Here is an 18,962-nt window from a genome sequence, read left to right as displayed (position 1 = left end):
AAGGGTGCAGAGGAGATTTACAAGGATGTTGCCTGGATTGAGTGGCATGCCTTATGAGGATAGGCTGAGGGAAATCGGTCTTTTCTCCTTGGAGAGACGAAGGATGAGAGGAGATCTAATAGAGGTGTATAAGATGTTGAGAGGCATAGATCGGGTGGACTTTCAGAGGCTTTTTCCCAGGGTGGAAATGTCTGCTACGAGAGGACACAGTTTAAGGTGCTGGGGGGTAGGTACAGGGGAGATGTTAGGGGTAAGTTTTTCACACAGAGGGTGGTGGGCGAGTGGAATCGACTGCTGTCAGTGGTGGTGGAGGCGAACTCAATAGGGTCGTTTAAGAGACTCCTGGAGAGTGCATGGGATCCAAGGGGCTGCTGCCTGGTGGATCCAGAACTGGCTTGCCCAAAGGAGGCAAGAGAGTGCGTATAGATGGGTCTTTTATGGAGCTTAATAGGGTGGAGGGTTATAGGTAGGTCTAGAAGGTAGGGATGTGTTCGGCACAACTTGTGGGCCGAAGGGCCTGTTTGTGCTGTGGTTTTTCTATGTTTCTATGTTTCTATGTAACGGCCTACTCTTAATGAAAACCTGTGCAGCACCACGCCCTCCTCATCACCAACACAACCCTCCATCTGCCTACCCGTAACAAGACCTCCTGGATGCACCCTCGCTCTAAGCACTGGCATCTTATCGACTATGTCATTGTCAGGAGAAAAGACAGGCAGGATGTCAGAGTGACCAAGGCCATGCGTGGTGCTGACTGCTGGACAGATCACAGGCTCATTGTCTCCAAAATGAGGCTCCGCATCAGACCCAAGAGGCGACCACAAGGAAGCAAGGTTACGAAAAGAATCAATGTGGCCAAGCTAAAGAACTCCAGCATAGCTTCAGCACTGGCTGAAGACTTAGAAACCAAACTTGCTGACCTACACCTCGCAGGCAGTGCTGAGGACGACTGTAACACTTCAGGGATGCTGTCCATTCATCTGCACTGAAGATGCTGGGGCCCTCTACCCGCAAGCAGCATGACTGGTTCGATGAGAACGACGAGGAGATACAGGCTCTACTTGTTGAAAAGCACCGTCTTCATCGTGCCTGTCAGAACGACCCATCATCAGCTGCCAAGAAAAACACCTTTACCAGTGCTCCCAGGACAGTCCAGAATAAATTGCATAAAATGCAGGATGCCTGGCTGAGTGCCAAGGCAGATGAAATACAGGAATAGCTGACATAAATGACTTGAAACGGTTCTATGAAGCGCTCAACACTCTCTACGAACCTCAATCTCTCGGGAGTTCCCCCCTCCTGAGTACAGATGGTACAACTCTCATTATAGAGAGGGCTCAGATCCTGCAGAGATGGGCTGAACACTTTGAAGCCGTCCTCAACCGACCATCATCTATTTACGATGAGGCGATAGGCAGGATTCCCCAGGTCGATATCAACAGCGCCATGGATGACCCACTGGTCGTAGCCAAAGTCACGAAAGCTGTTAGCCAGCTATCTAGTGGCAAAGCCCCAGGGATAGACGCCATACCCGCAGAGATCTACAAAGCTGCTGGTCCTGTACTTATCGAGAAGCTCACCGAGTTGTTCCAGTCCTTTTGGAAGCAAGGATCCATTCCTCAGGAACTTAAAGACGCTTCCATCGTACACCTCTACAAGAGGAAGGGCAATCGGCAAGTATGCAACAACCATCGAGGAATCTCGCTGCTCTCTATCACAGCAAAAACCCTCGCAAGAGTCCTACTAAATCATCTGGTCACTCATCTGGAGCTGGGCCTGCTTCCAGAGTCTTCCGCAAAGGTCACGGGACTATTGACATGATTTTTGCCGTGCGCCAACTTCAGGAGAAGTGTCAGGAGCAGAATCGCGAGCTCTACACAATCTTTGTTGACCTCGCGAAAGCCTTCGACACTGTCAGCCGACAAGGCCTGTGGAGGATCATGTCAAAGTTCGGCTGCCCCCCCAAATTCATTCAGATGGTACGCCAGTTCCATGATGGCCAGAGTATTGGACGGCGGAGAATCCTCTGAGGCATTCCCAGTCACCAATGGTATCAAACAGGGCTGTGTGCTCGCACCCACACTGTTCAGCATGATGTTTACTGCCATGCTGAATGATGCCTTCCAGGACAGTATTGCTGGAATCAGCCTTCAATACAAAGTGGATGAGAAGCTCTTCAACCTGAGGAGACTTCAAGCTATTACCAAAGTGAAGGAGACTGTTCTGAGAGACTTGCTCTTTGCCGATGACTGCGCCCTGTATACTGGCTCAGAGCCAGAGATGCAAGTCGGTATGGACAAATTTTCCACGGCTTGTGACAACTTTGGACTCACCATCAGCATTAAAAAGACCGAAGTCATGCACCAGCCTGCTCCTCTGGCACCGTACACAGAACCCAGAATCACAATCAAAGGGCAGAAACTACATGCAGTAGACCAGTTCACTTATCTTGGCAGTACTCTCTCCCGAGCAGTGACTATTGATGCAGAAGTTAATAGCAAAGGCAAGTTCTGCTTTCGGTAGACTGCGTTCCATTGTATGGGAGCGTCGAGGAATCAGCCCAGCAACAAAACTGAAGGTCTACAGCGCCGTGGTACTCACTACCCTCCTGTATGCCTGTGAAACGTGGACTGTGTATCGAAGGCACGCAAGACAGCTCAATCATTTCCACATGACTTGCCTTCGCAGAATATTACGCATCAGATGGCAAGACAAAGTACCAGACACTGAAGTTCTCTCTGGAGCAAGTCTACCATCAGTCCACACACTGCTGATGAGAGGAATGACACGGTGGGCAGGTCATGTCATCCGTATGCTGAACGAGCGCATACCCAAGCAGCTCCTTTTTGGGGAACTCTCTGCTGGAAGACGCTCGCATGGAGGGCAGAAGAAACGTTATAAAGACACCCGCAAGGCCTCCCTGAATTCGTTTGACATAGACACGACCACCTGGAAAACGCTGGCACAAAACCGCCCTACCTGGCGCTGCCTCATCCACAAGGACTGTCAAGCTTATGAAGCAAGGTGCAATGCACAGCTTAAGCGCGAGCTGCGCAAGTCCAGAGCCACCAGCGCAACAACTACAGCGCCTACACAAGTTTGCCCAATATGTGCCAGGACATTCCGTGCCCGAATTGGCCTGATCAGTCATCTTCAGACACACCGCATCCAGCCTCATAATGACTAATGGTGTCGAGGTCCTCATCGACGACGATGGACGAACAACAACATAATGTTAGCCAATACGAAATGTGTTGTATATTTTAGTATGAATGTATGAAATGTTTGAGGGTCAAGGAAGCAAATGGTTTTAGCGCCTTCAGCAGCACTGGCACCATGGTATGCTTGGACTCTTGGCATGTTTAAATTCACATGATTGATTCATTCAATGACTCTATGAGTCTTATTGTAACTCGATGCTCATACCTACAACCAACTGTATCACCAGCCATTCATCAACTTTGCGGTAATTTACGCTCACTTCTTATCAACGGATATACGGTGACCAAGGACAATAAGAATATATTGTGATTACTGCCATGTCTGGTTATTAGCAGCTTGCATCGTTTAGAGAATCATTTTGTGATCGAGCAACCGTCATTACATTTGAGAAAACGAAATCATGTGACTTTTTAGGTTGGCTTTTACTTTTTTTCAAATATTTGTGGCACTGCTACAATACAGTCACACTTCCCATTTTGGCCAATATTGTACATGGGTCTCCCTCTTCTGAAATGGTCACTTTGCATTCATCAGATCACTCCACAAAAAGCCAACCGTTGACCCCCAAAGGCCTAGCAAATTGCAGCTCACTCACAGTTTGCATTTCCTCTCCAAGTACCTTGGAAATGCTGTCACCTCTCAAAGGCATGCCCAACTTTCCAGGAGCTCCATAGTTGAATCCCTCGATTTGATTTCCGTCCCTGTCACATTACTGAGACAGCTCTTACCAAAGTCACAAATAGCATACGATGTGACTGTGACAACACCATCCTCCTACAATGTTTCTTCACTGCTGCACAGTAATCCAGTACAAACCTGGACTAACAGAAAAGTTTTACAAGTAAATATTGGGAAGACTGTAGCTATTGTAGTCCTTTGTGGTGACAACCTCCGCTTCCTAGTGATTGATTTCATCCCCCTCCACAGCAATTGTCTGAGTCTGATCTTACCGTTTGTAATACTTGTGATTTATTCGACGCCAAGATGAGCTTCTGACTACATATCTGCACCGTCAGCAAGGTCGCCTATTTCCATCTCCGCAACATGGGCTGATTCTGCCCTGCTCCAGCCTACGCACTGCAAAACCCTAACTCTGACTGTTCCAATGCACGTCTGGCCTATCTCCCACAGTCCGCACTCTTTAAACTTCAGTTTATGAAAAACTCTGTGGCCCATATCCCTACTCATACCAAATCGCGGTCACGCACCACAACCGTGCTCGCTGATCTACATTGGCTTGCGGTCAAGCCACACCTCGATTGTAAAACTCTCCGAGATATTTGCCATCATGTCATTCATATAATTCTGGCCTCTTGAGCATCACCAATTTGAACTGCTCCACCATTGGGACTGGCATTTCCAATGCTCTCCACCACAATCGCTTGGAAACTCTCCCCTAAACTTTCTGCCTTTCTTTGCTCCTCTGAGATGCACCATAAAAACTGCCTCTTTTGCAAATCGGGTTTCCATCTGCCTCAATTTCGCTTTGTGTGGCTCGATGCAAGATTTTCCTTTATAATATTCCCATGAAATGTCTTGAGCCGCTTTATTACGCTCAGCCCGCGATATTAATGCAATTTTTTATTTGCTTTGGGTTGATGTATTGTCACATGTACGGGTACACAGTGAAAAGCATTGTTTCTCGCGCTATTCAGACACCGCATACCGTTCATAGAGTACACAGGGAAGGAAGAGGAAAGGAGAGGGTTTAGGTGTCACAGTCATAGCTGGAGTGCAGAGCAAGATCAGCTTAATATAAAGTTCAAAAGTCTGATGGCAACAGGGAAGAGTCCTGAGGGTCGCCAAATCTGTAAGAGATTGAAGTAGAAAATTATTAGAAAGTTTAAAATAATTAGAGTACAGTTTTAAAAGCGCAGAACGAGAGTAACAGAGAGAAATAGGGGTACTCTGGGGACAACTCGCAAGAAGTCGCCTTGCTCCGGCGCGTTTTGTTGTGGGTGTATAATATGTTTCCATGACCTTTTGATTGAATGTTTAACGGTTTTGACAGAAATTCTGCTTGAGTTTGACGATAATTTTATGACTGTAGATATTCGGTGATTGGGAAGCCTGATGAATTGTTTGGATATAGAAAAGTATTATTGAACATTGGGTAGTTCCAATCGCTGCTCTATAATAGGGGGAAAAAACCTCTGATAGGAGGCACTGGGGTAAATGTGCCCAATTTCACACACATGGGTTCAACATGAGTGAAAAATGTCATTATAAGTTGTGTGGGTTTAAGATTCTACACACAACAAAATAAAAAAGACGCCCGCGTTAAAGTAAAGTTTTTTAAGTTTATTTACTAATCACAAATAGGCCTACATTAACACTGCAATGAAATCACTGTGAAAATGACATCAATTATGTTTTTTTTACACTGGAAAACAGTCATTTGGGATCAAGAATGTCTCTCTCTCTGCCAGGAGAGCATTACAGCAATAATCGCATGGGCTGAGGAAACTATTTAGTTTCCTCAGGCAGATATCTTTTTAATTTCCTTTTGGGAGATTAAATACTCGCGCTGATCCTGATTCAATGCATTGAACCCGAAATTACCCATCGAGCTCTGTTTATATATATCATGCCTGGAGGACAGAATATTCCAACAGATGACGGAGGAACATTTGAAAATGAGTGTCACCGTGAAAGATTTCTGCTGGGGCTTGGTGTTGGTCTTTCCTATTTTCTCGACTAGCGAACAAGTGTGTAAGCTTCGGGGAAGGTTCGGCCTGAGCGACACAACTGAGGAGGGTGAAGTCGTCCTAGGCGGAATGTTTAACGTGCACTCGGACAGGCTCGAAAGAGCTCATTCCTATACACATTTACCCCAGGAAACACAATGCAAAAGGTGAGTTCAAGTAGCATCAAGAAATGTTACTTCGAACATCTATTCCTCATTTCAGTATTATATTTGTTGACTAAATATTGCAGATTCACGCTGCTAATGGGAGGCATCATTAGATCTAGCTCAGTATTAGAAGCAAGAATGCTTTTATTTTTTGTACATTATCTTATCATCCATTGTCTACATTATAACATTATCTTTATTCTGGATATTTATTGACACGTTCTTAAAAGATCATATGTACTGGAACTAAGTTACGCGAGGAACGTTACATATTTCACAATCTGAAGTTACTTGCTTATCCCAGGTTTGATTTCAGAGCTTTTCGCCTTGTGCAGACTATGATTTTTGCCATCGAAGAAATAAACAGGAATCATGGCCTGCTTCCCAACATTTCGCTAGGCTACAGAATTTATGATGACTGTTCTTCGCCCACAATTGCAACGAAAGCTGCCTTGGCTCTTATCAATGGCAAGAGCCAATCTGTTAACGAGAAATGTGGAGGAAGTCCAATAATTTCAGCTCTAATTGGCGGTGGTTCATCTTCAGAATCAATAGCAGTAACAAGATTAATTGGTCCTTTCAGGATCCCATTGGTAAGGGTGCTATTTATGACAATAGAGTATTTTGGCATTTTATCTACAAGCCAAGAGTATGCTTTAGTTAAATCCTGAAGTGAAATATATGTACAACTGCATCAAATTATATAGACTTTACAGCACATGAATAGGTCATTTGCCGCAACTCGTCTATGGCGGTGTTTATGAGCTTGTGAGCTTTCTCCGCCATACTTTGCCTAACTGCGTCAATATAGCCTTCTATGCCTCCCCCCTCATGTGCTTATCTAGCTCCCTCTTAAATGCACTTAGTAACACTATAGACTTCGTCTAAATGACAAAGTTTATAATTTGTAATGCTTAATTTGGATTTCTTGTTCACCAATTTATGAAATCGAAAGGACATTGAATGTTAATAGGTCGTCGCTGGAGCCGGAGGTTCATTTGATTTGATTTATCATTGTCACATGTATTAGTATACAGTGAGAAGTATTGTTTCTTGCGCGCTATACAGAGAAAGCGTACCCAGAGAGAGAAAGGAGAGAGTGTAGAATGTAGTGATATGGTCACAGCTAGGGTGTAGAGAAAGATCAACTTAATGCGAGGTAGGTCCATTCAAAAGCCTGATGGGAACAGGGAAGAAGCTGTACTTGAGTCGGTTGGTACATGCCCTCAGGCTTTTGTATCTTTTTGCCGACGGAGGAAGGTGGAAGAGAGAATGTCCGGGGTCCTTAAAATGTTGACTGCTTTTCCGAGGCAGCGGCAAGTATAGACAGAGTCAATGGATGGGAGGCTGGTTTGAGTTATGGACTGGGCTTCGATCACGACCCGTTGTGCTTGCAGTGGTAATCTCGACGGAACTAATTTGAGACTGCAGACCTGACTCCTCCGAAACACATCCACAACGTAGCAATGCTAAACTCAGCGCGAACTGATCTAAAGTTGATACTGCCCAACAGGCATAATTGTACCATGCCTGCTAATTGAAACTCAAGACCTTTAATTGGTGCTGTTGAGTATAATTTTCTAAAGTTGTCTATTATACACTTTACAAATCAACTATTTGATTGACCTTATAAAAGGTAACACTGGAAAGGTAACATATTGTATGAAACCAGTTGCAACGAGGAACAATTAAACAACAATAGTGTATTGTGCTAACTCACCACATGACAGGGTAAGACATGGGGCATAACATATTGTCCTAGCTGTTAGCGTAAACATGGAAGGAAAAGCTCTCCCCTGCTGTTCGTCAATACCTTAACATTTCCTTTAAAGGAACAGTGTGAAAGGGAGAGTTTGCAGATCATGGTTAGGATGGTTAATGCTAATTCAGACCACGGTTTCCAATATTTATATTTATTAGTGTCACAAGTAGGCGTATATTAACACTGCAATGAAGTTACTGTGAAAATCCCCCAGTAGTCACACTCCGGCGCCTGTTCGGGTACATTGAGGGAGGATTTAGCATGGCCAATGCACCTAACCAGCATGCCTTTTGAACTGTGGGAGGAAACCGGAGCATCCGGAAGAAACCCATGTAGACATGAGGAGAACGTGCAGACTCTGCACAGACAGTGACCCAAGCCAGGTGAACCCGGGTCCCTGGGACTGTGAGGCAGCAGTGCTAACCACTGTAATATTGGACAAGGATGGCAATTGAAATGCATGAGCGATAATGCAGCGTGCATTATCACTCATGCCCACCAGATGTGCGCTTTTTCTAAACTACATGTGCGCAATCTGGTTGACATTAATAATGTTTTCCTTGTCGTGCACATTTTATATTCTATACACGGGGAAGACGGTTCCCCAGGAAAGGTCTGAATTAAACCCTTTTCCGAACCCCTCGAATTAGTTTTTAAATATCAGCGTCATAGCAGCGATGCTATGAGCCTAACAAAGGAAACATGTGACCACCCAGGGTAATCGCCAAATGTACATAGCTGCAGAAACCCGAATCTATAAGATGGGACATTTTGTAAGGACTTTTCACGGGTGCCTCTGTTATTGTGAATGAAATATGTGTTGAAAGAGCCACTACAGTCCTTATAATGCAATGCCTGTTTAACTGTTCTGCAGGTTAGTTACTTCTCCACCTGTGCCTGTCTCAGCAACAAAGAAGAATTCCCAACGTTTTATAGAACGATACCAAGTGACTATCATCAATCCAAGTTTTTAGCTCAAATTGTTAAGAAGTTCGGATGGACCTGGATTGGAACAATTAGAATCAACAACGATTATGGAAATTTTGGAATGCAGGCCTTCATAGAAACTGTCGAGAAGTTGGGAGTCTGCATCGCCTTCTCCGAATCGTTTTATAGGACTGACCCCAAGGAGAAAATACTTAAAATTGTCGAGGTCATTAAGAACTCGAGCACAAAAGTTATAGTTGCCTTTACAGCCACGCGGGAAATGCGAATTCTGTTAAAGGAACTTTTAAAGCAAAACGTCACAGACATTCAGTGGATTGGAAGCGAAGCGTGGGTGACATCAGATATTCTGGCTCCGGCAGAGAACGCTAGGATTCTGGTGGGAACAATAGGGCCTGCAATCCGTCGCTCAGAAATACCAGGACTGAGAGACTTTCTGCTTAAAGTTAACCCTTTCCTGGCTCCTGATAACGTCATAGTGAAAAAGTTTTGGGAAACGGCATTCCGGTGTAGTTGGAATTCAAGAAACGCAACGGGCCTGGCGCAAAGTCGGGCGGAAACGCCGCGATGTACGGGGAAGGAACGTTTGGAAGAGCTACATAATGCATATTCTGATCTACAGATGGATGGGTCCACCTACAATGTATATAAAGCAGTATATGCTTTAGCCCACGCGTTTCACAATATGTTTGGATGTGAACATGGTAAAGGACCATTTGTAAATAACACTTGCGTGAATCTTTCCAATTTCCAACCATGGCAGGTAAGAAGGCTAATCGATTCCATTCAGAAAAAAATATGTTTACATGAACGTAAAAAGCTCTATTGGGAATAATGAAATAACTCGGGATTCATATAGAATTACTCTTCATTATGTAACTCACGATATCTCTTGAGCTATGTTTTAGAATCTATACATCGATGTTGGTATTTCTATTTGAATGTCCAACTGTCCTTTCTATTCTGCACAAGGTATTATATTATATGCAATCAGTAAATTTCAGAACAATAAGCGGCGACAACGTTTATTTCGATGAGAATGGAGACCCAGTCGGTACATACGATTTAGTAAACTGGCAAATTAATTCCGAGGGACTTGCACAAATTCAGACCATTGGCTATTACGACGGATCCGCGCCCCCCGGACAAGAAGTTGTGTTGGATGGAAGATCTATAGTCTGGCGCGGAGGCCAAAATAAGGTATGCTTAAGAAGCCTCCTTTCTACGCTGGACGGATTTATCAGATTCATTTTGTAACTCCCGCGAACGTTTACTGTACTGATACGTTATTGTATTCTCGTCCTCCAAACCCTTTAACACAGACGTGCGGCAATTCTTTGGTTACACCAAGTGTAACTTCTAGCACCTCGTTCAGAACAGGTTTGTAGACGGTGACGGGGTAAAATGGCGAAAGAGGGGCGTGGTGCCTCGCCGTTATCGCAATCCTTCGCTCACTGAATTCCGCCGGAATGAATTGCATTTAACGGCTCTTGTTCTGCCGTTTGTTTCTGAAAATGTTCAGAGTTACTAATGGAATGTTACAGAAAATTAACAGACAGAAGACCCTTTCGTCTCGTTGATTCGCTTCATCAAATGCTATAGGCTAGACCGCTCCTATCCTATTAGAATCCACCATTCCGTTCCCTAGTTTAGCAGTTGTTTGAAGGTTGCTATACTTGGAGGTTGGATAATCATTTGAAATATAGTGTTCATGCCATAGAGTCATAGAATTTCATAACACAGCACAGACAAGAGGCCCTTTGGCCCATCGTGTCTGTGCTGGCCATCAAACATCTATTTATTCTAATCCCATTTTCCAGCACTTAGTCCGTAGCCTTATACGCTATGGTGTTTCAAGTGCTCATTTCAATGTTTGTTAAATGTTCAGAGGTTTCCAGCCTCCAACATCTTTCCAGGCAGTGAGTTCCAGATTCCCACCACCCTCTGAGTAAAATGGTTTCCCCTCAAATCCCCTCTAAATTTCCTGCCTCTTACTTTTAATCCATGCCCCTTGGTTTTTGACCCCTTTGCTATGGGGAATAGCTTCTTCCTATCTATGTCCTGCATAATGTTGTTCACCTCAATCAGGCCTGCCCTCAGCCTTCTTTGCTCTAAGGAGATAAACCCAGCCTAAGCAGCCTCTCTTCACAGCTGAGAATTAACTACGTAGGCAAAAACATTGTTTTCTAACTTCTTTTTCTCTCCCTTCGGTGATAATCCTGACCGTTTATCCTCTGTTACCGATTCACTAATCAGTGGAAAAAGTAACTATTTTCTCTCTCAATAGCTTACATATTGAAGTACTTTTCCTTGTATGTCACGTTTCAATTCCCCAGGATGCGCCAAAGCACTTTACAGCCAATGAATTGTAACGACCCAAGGATACAATGTTGTTTCATGGATAAGTATTGGTCAGGGCACAGGGTTAATTTCCCTACTGTTATTCAATAGAGTGCTCCTGTGGATAGTTCAATGAAATCCGCCACAACACCTTTTGTACTGGTTGGAGGTCAATCATCTCTGTTCCAGCCTTCCAGACCATCACTGCAGGAGTCCCTCATGGTAATGTCCAACACCAGTCCATATTAAGCTGTTTCTTCAATGACCATCCTTCTATCATAAGGTCAGAAGTGGGGTGTTAGCTAATGATTGCACAATGTTCAACGCCACCCACGGCTCCTCAGATAGTTAAACCTTCCCTGTCCAAATGCAAAAAGACTTTGATAATGTCCAGGCTGACAAGTGGCAAATAATAATCTGCCACACAAGTGCCAGGCAATGATTTTCTCCAAAAAGAGACAATCTAACCAACATTCCTGGACATTCAACTGCATTATCATTGCCTGGATGAGGCGTTGCAACAATATTCAAGAAACATGACACCATCCAGGATAAAAAATCCTGCTTGATTGACACCCCTTCCAAAAACATTCACTCTCTCCTTCACCAAATAACAGTGACAGTAGTATGTACAATCTACAAGGTGCACTACAAGAATTCAGCAAATCTCCTTTGACCGCACCTTCCAAACGCACATCCACTATCAACTAGAAGGACAAGGTCAGTAGACACATGGGGATACCACCACTTGGAAGTTCCTCTCCAAGTCATTCATCACCCTGACTTGGAAATATATCGCCGTTGGGTCAAAATCCTGGAACTCGATCCCTACCAACACTGTGGGTGTACCGACACCATAGGAGCTGCAGGGGCTCAACAAGGCAGCTCACCACCAGCTTCACAACGGCAATTAGGGATAGACAATGAACAATGGCATAGCCCATATGAATTTAAAAGATCTACCTGAGAGGACAGGTGGGCTGCACTCACCCAGCCAGGTGGAACATTTTTCATGACAGTGTTATTGTACCTTGGAAAGGCTTTGGGAAGTCAGGAAGTGAGTCACTCACCACCAGATACTCAGCCTCTGACTTTATTATGTAGCCACAATATTTGTGTGACCATTCAAGTTAGGTTCTGGTCAATGGTGATCTTCAGGATGCTGATTCGACAATGGCAATGATACTGAATGATAATGATAGGTGTAAGACCCTGGTTAGAATTGGTTGCTGCCTGCCATTTGTGAGGTACGAACGTTACTTGCCATTTATAAGCCCAAGCCTGAATGTTGTCCAGGTCTTGCTGCATGTGGACATGGTCTATTTCATCATCTGAGGGGTAGTGGATAGAAGTGTTCGCTGTGCAATCATCATCAAAGATCCCCATTTCTGAACTTGTGATGGAGAGAAGGCCACTGGTGAAACAGGCAATCTTCAATGATTCTGGGGCATTGCCCCGAGGAACTCCTGCAGCAATGTAACAAGTTATCACCCTTTATCATCAGCTCCGTTATCCTAATATATCCATCTTTTGGCCTCGTTGTGAACCTTTGACTAATGTTCACTGCTGAGAAGTCCCTTGGGATAATTTATCCCGTTAAAGGCAACATGTAAATGCAATTTAGTTCCAGTTGTCACTGCTTTTGCTTTCCTCCCCATGCTGAGAGAAGTGTCCCAGTCAGAAGTCAACCGGATCTTGAGTGCTGGCAATGAGTCAATTTACGTTTCAGCATTTAAAAACAGGTACCACTGTCCAGCATTTACACGCCATGTTTGATTTTAAAAATTCTTTCAAATGTAAATTGGCAGCCAACCTTCCATCGCCTGTTTCTCGTCTGGCTATCTATGTTGAACAAGGTCCAGACTCAAACATAACAATATGTTTAGTTTATAGGATCTTTTTCTAAGTAATTTAAATACAATATCCAAGTATGTTTCCCCACTCCCTCTCCATCTCCCTCCCTCTCTATGATGTGGAGATGTCGGTGCTGGACTGGGGTGGGCACAGTAATAAGTCTCACAACACTAGGTTAAAATCCAACAGGTTTCTGTGGAATCACGAGCTTTCAGAACACTGCTCCTTCATCAGGTTAGTGGAGGTTGGTTCACAACCTCGGCATATATAGGCAAAGACACAATTGCAAGATCATTACAGATTAGAATGTGGAGAATGGTTGGAATGCGAATCTTTACAGGTAATAAAGTCTTTACAGATACAGTGTGCACGGAGAAAGGGCTAATCACACCTTAAAGAAGTGTGAATTGTCTCAAGCCAGGACAGTTACTAGGACAGTTAATAGTTTCTGTTGTAACTGCGTTTGCCTTCATCCCCATGCTGAGAGAGGTGTCCCAGTCAGAAGTCTTACATCTAACTGCCCTGGCCTGAGACAATTCACACCTCTTTGACCTTTGATTATCCGGCTCTCCATGCACACTGTTCATACCTGTAAAGCCTTGATTACCTGTGAAGACTCACATTCTAACCATTCTTCGCATTCGAATCTGTAATTATCTTGCAACTGTGCCTTGCCTACATATGCCTTGTTTGTGAACTAACTTCCACTCACCTGATGAAGGAGCAGTTCTCCGAAAGCTCATGATTCCAAATAAACCCGTTGGACTTTAACCTGGTGTTGTGAGACTTCTTACTGTCTTTCTCTCTCTCTCTCTAGATATGTCTATGCTATAATATGTTATTTTTTCCTAATGTCCAGGTTCCTCTTGCAATTTGTTCTGAAAGTTGTCCACTTGGTACAAGGAAGTTTGTTAGGAAAGGGCAGCCCATTTGCTGCTTTGATTGCACTTCATGCTCTGAGGGGGAAATTAGTAATACCACAGGTGCGTATAAACATGAATGATACTTGGCTGCACTAATAACAAAGAAATTGGCAAATTATTCAATCTTCAACTGTACATTTGAATTCCTTTCCCTTAGATTCGATTGACTGTGTCAAGTGCCCCGAGGAATATTGGCCAAATATGTGGAGAGATAAGTGTGTCCCAAAAGGAATTGAGTTTCTGTCTTATACTGAGATCGTGGGAATAGCATTAACAACACTTGCATTGTTTGGGATCTGCATAGCTGTGGCAATAACAATCGTTTTCTTAAAGTACAAAGACACTCCTATCGTGAAGGCAAACAACTCTGAGCTAAGCTTCCTCCTGCTTTTTGCAATAGCGCTTTGCTTCTTGTGTTCCCTTACGTTTATTGGGCAGCCATCACTTTGGTCATGTATGTTACGTCGCACCGTATTCGGTATTTCCTTTGTTCTATGTATTTCGTGCATTTTGGTTAAAACAATTATCGTGCTCATGGTTTTTAAGACAAGAATTCCAAATAATAGCATCATGAAACGTTTTGGTCCCACACAGCAGCGTCTGAGTGTTTTTGTTTTAACATTCATTCAAGGTTTAATAAGTGCCCTGTGGCTACTTATTGCACCCCCGTTTCCCATAAAAAACACCAGATATTATAAAGACATAATTATTTTGGAATGCGATGTTGGGTCTGTGACCGCCTTTTATTTAGTTTCTGTTTACATTGGTATTCTTTCTTGCCTCTGCTTTGTGCTTGCGTTTTTAGCACGAAAACTCCCTGATAATTTCAATGAAGCTAAATTTATAACTTTTAGCATGCTTACGTTCTGTGCGGTTTGGATCGCTTTCATCCCGGCTTACGCAAGCTCTCCCGGAAAATATACGGTCGCCTCGGAAGTTTTTGCTATTTTGACATCTAATTTTGGATTGCTGCTTTGCATCTTTGTTCCGAAATGTTACGTTGTCTTGCTGAAACCGGAAAACAACACAAAAAAGTTTTTGATGGGGAAGGAACCTTCAAAGAAACTGTAACCAAGTCCACTGTTGGGACTGGTGCGATTATTCCATTTGTATTTGTGAGATCAGAAAATAATCATTCTGAGTATAAACGGTGGAAAGTTTAATTAATCGTTCTGATAATAGTTATTGAAATAGAGAACATAGAAGAGGCCAAGTTGTTGAAATACTGACTTTTTTAATTAACCCATCATATAAACCTTTGTTTATTAAAGGTCATGAACTTTGCCTGAAGAGTGTAATTTCAATTCCTTACACACGACATGGTTGGCTATTATGCAATTAAATTTAACAGTATTTACTCATATTTTTACGACCCACATGCATGCTGAAAAAGGTGAATAAAATATACCAATCAATGGATAACAGGCAGCGATTTTTTTATTCATTCAAGGGATGTGGCTGTCACTGGTTAGGCCAACATTTATTACCCATCCCTAATTGCCCTTCAGAAGTAGGATATCAGTAGCAGCTGATATCCTACACTGCTGCAGTCCACGTGGTGTGCGTAAACCCACAGTGCTGTTAGGGAGGGAGTTATAGGATTTTGGCCCCGCGACAGAGAAGGAACGGCGATATATTTCCAACTCAGGACGGTGAGTGGTTTGGAGGGGAACCTCCATATAGTGGTGTTCCCAGATATCTGCTGCTATTGCCCTTCTAGATGGTCGTGGCCGTGCGTTTGGAAATTGCTGCCAAAGAAACCTTAGTGAGTTTCTGCACTGCATCTTGTAGGTCATACCCACGGCTGCTACTTTCAATCTAAAATCTCAAAACAACTTGTAATCCTGAGGTAAACTGCATCCTCCTGCATTTAAGGGGCAATTTAGCATCGCCAATCCACCTAACCTGTACACCTTTGGGGTGTGGGAGGAAACCGGAGCACCTGAAGGAAACTCATGCAGTCACAGAGAGAACGTGCAAACTCCACACAGTCACCCAAAGCTGGAATCAAACCTGGGTCCCTGGTGCTGTGAGACAGCAGTGCTGACCACTGTGCCACCCTGTGCCACTGTACTGTGTTGCTCGGAAATAAGTTTTAGGATTTTGGCTGAGTGATTGTGAAGGCAGAGCAGTATACTACCAAGTCAGAATAGTGCGTGATTCTGAAGAGTAAATGCAGGTTATGCACAAACTGCCCTTATCCATGTTGGAGGAGAGGTTTGTAGTTTTGGAAGCTGCTGTCAAAGGAGGTTTAGCCAATTGCTGGTAATTCTAGTAATGTACATGTTCCAGGTACTTGTGAACTCGCTGGTGCCTCAGCAGTGTGGATGAACGACTGAATCCCTTCCCACACACTGAAAAATATGAAATTTTTCTAAATGTAAATTTAACGAAAATACCCGGCAGAACTACTTTTTCCTTACTTGAAACACAGCTTTAAACGGTCCAGTTGTTTCTAGACTCGGTTCCATGAGCAATGCCTTCACAATGGGGTAGGCAGGATGCGGTGGATCACTTTAAATATCTTTGGTTTCTCGCTGGCTAACTTTATCTCGGCTCTGTCTGCGACTTCAATGAACAGCACCCTGTTCTATTTCCAGTTCCTGCTTGTTCCTTTGATTTCAATCTTCATGGAATGTCTCCTTTCATTTTATCGTTTTCATTATGAGCTGTACTTTCATTTCTGGTGTGACTTTTGGAAAGTCTGCTTTTTTGCATATTGCTTGTCCTGGTTCTACTTCTGGCGAAGCTAAGAGAATGGTTCTGTCTCTAGCTTCCTGGCTCCACCTGGATTCCACCTGTAGATTCCACCAGGATCTACATGCATTTAGAGATGCAAGGACTGATGAGGGACAGTCAGCATGGCTTTGTGAGTGGCAAATCATGTCTCACAAATTTGATTGAGTTTTTTGAAGGGGTAACCAAAACGATAGATGAGGGCAGTGCAGTTGATGTTGTCCATATGGACTTTAGCAAGGCCTTTGGCAAGGTAACGCATGGTAGATTGTTGCATAAGGTTAAATCTCACGGGATCCAGGGTGAGGTATCAAAATGGATACAAAATTGGCTTATTCACAGAAGCCAAAGGGTGGTCGTAGAGGGTTGTTTTTCAAACTGGAGGCCTGTGACCAGCAGTTTGCCTCAGGGATCAGTGCTGGGTCCACTGTTATTTGTCATTTATATTAATGATTTGGATGAGAATATAGGACGCATGGTTAGTATGCTTGCAGATGATACCAAGATTGGTGGCATAGTGGACAATGAAGAAAGTTATCTCCGATGGCAATGGGATCTTGATCAATTGGGCCAGTGGGCTGACGAATGGCAGATGGAGTTTAAGTTAGGCAAATGCGAGGTGACACATTTGGTAGTCTGAACCAGGGCAGGACTTACTCAGTCAATGGTAGGATGTTGGGGAGAGTTACAGAACAAAGAGATCTCGGGGTACATGTTCATAGCTCCTTGAAAGTGGAGTCACAGGTGGACAGAGTGGTGAAGAAGGCATTCGGCATGCTTAGCTTCATTGGTCAGAACATTGAATACAGGAGTTGAGACGTCTTGTTGAAGTTGTACAAGACATTGGTAAGGCCACACTTGGAATACTGTGTGCAATTCTGGTCACCCTATTATAGAAAGGATATTATTAAACTAGAAAGAGTGCAGAAAAGATTTACTAGGATGCTACCAGGACTTGATGGTTTGAGTTATCAGGAGAGGCTGGATAGACTAGGAGTTTTTTCTCTGGGGCATACGAGGCTGAGGGGTGACCTTATAGAGGTCTATAAAATAATGAGGGGCACAGATCAGCTCGATAGTCAATATATTTTCCCAAAGGTAGGGGAGTCTAAAACTAGAGGGCATGGGTTTAAGGTGAGAGGGGAGAGATACAAAAGCGCCCAGAGGGGCAATTGTTTCACACAGTGGGTGGTGAGTGTCTGGAACAAGCTGCCAGAGGTAGTAGTAGAGGCGGGTGCAATTTTGTCTTTTAAAAAGCATTTAGATAGTTACATGGATAAAATGGGTATAGAGGGATATGGGCCAAATGCGGGCAATTGGGATTAGCTTAGGGGTTGAAAAAAATGGTGGCATGGAAAAGTTGGGCCGAAGAGCCTGTTTCCATGCTGTAAACCTCTATGACTCTATGACTCTATGACACCTGCTAATAATTCAGCTGTAACACAATCACAAGCTCTATCTCTCCTAAAGTGGTCCATGGTTGCTAAGCAACATCTCATTCTTTCCCCAAGCTTGTGTTTACTTTTCCTTTCATAAACTCTCCTCAGTACAATAGAAACACAGTTTGAATGGAATCCCCCCCTTCCGCCCCCCCCCCTCCCCTGCCATATATGGAAACACCTTTGTCTTAAATGAATCTAACTAGAGCTTTACCACACAAAACAGAAAATGCTGGGAAAAGTCAGCAGGTCTGACAGCATCTGTGGAGAGAAAATACAGCCAACGTTTCGAGTCAGGATGAAGCCTCCTACACAGAAACGCTAAAGTAAACCCATTTTAATCTACACCCTATTTCTAACATCCAGCAGTACAAATATAGATCACTCAAAACTACTTTTGTTTCCTGACACATGGAACTTCATGCAATCCAAAGTCGATGACAAGGACTCCCAAGACAACTGGCTCCTGCCTTACACTACTGTGCCATCATCTCTACTGGGCCTATCCTCCCAGTGGGACAGAACATACCTATGGATGGTGATGTCAGGGGACACTGTCTGTAAGGTATGATTCTGTCAGCATTATTATATCAGGCTGTTGCTTGACTAGATTGTGAGACAGCTCTCCCAATTTTGGCACAAGTCACTAGATGTTAATAAGGATGTGTTTGCATGGTCGACATTACTGGATTTGTTGTTGTTGTTTCCAGTGCCTAGGTCGATGCTGAGTAGTCTGTTTGGTTTCATTCCTTTTTATAGACTTTGTAGTGCTTGGATACAACTGAATGGCTTGCTGGATGACATTTAAGAGTCAACTCCATTACTGTGGGTCAGGAGTCACAGGTAGGACAGACGAGGTAAGGATGGCAGATTTCCTTCCCTCGAGG

General features: G+C 43.7%; 1 protein-coding gene across 1 annotated transcript; it reads left to right on the top strand.

Moving 5' to 3' along the window:
* Positions 1-5,939: 5,939 nt before the first annotated feature.
* LOC144482808 (extracellular calcium-sensing receptor-like) lies at positions 5,940-14,971 on the top strand. Its single transcript, XM_078201686.1, has 6 exons — positions 5,940-6,076; positions 6,381-6,669; positions 8,713-9,546; positions 9,756-9,983; positions 13,837-13,960; positions 14,058-14,971. Exons 1-6 carry the CDS (start codon positions 6,000-6,002, stop codon positions 14,969-14,971), a joined length of 2,466 nt encoding a protein of 821 aa, XP_078057812.1. The 5' UTR covers positions 5,940-5,999.
* Positions 14,972-18,962: the final 3,991 nt, after the last annotated feature.

Source organism: Mustelus asterias, chromosome 3, assembly GCF_964213995.1.
Source record: "Mustelus asterias chromosome 3, sMusAst1.hap1.1, whole genome shotgun sequence".
Classification (NCBI taxonomy): domain Eukaryota; kingdom Metazoa; phylum Chordata; class Chondrichthyes; order Carcharhiniformes; family Triakidae; genus Mustelus; species Mustelus asterias.
The sequence above is the reverse complement of the archived record's forward strand: the minus strand, read 5'-3'. Positions and strand labels throughout refer to the sequence as shown.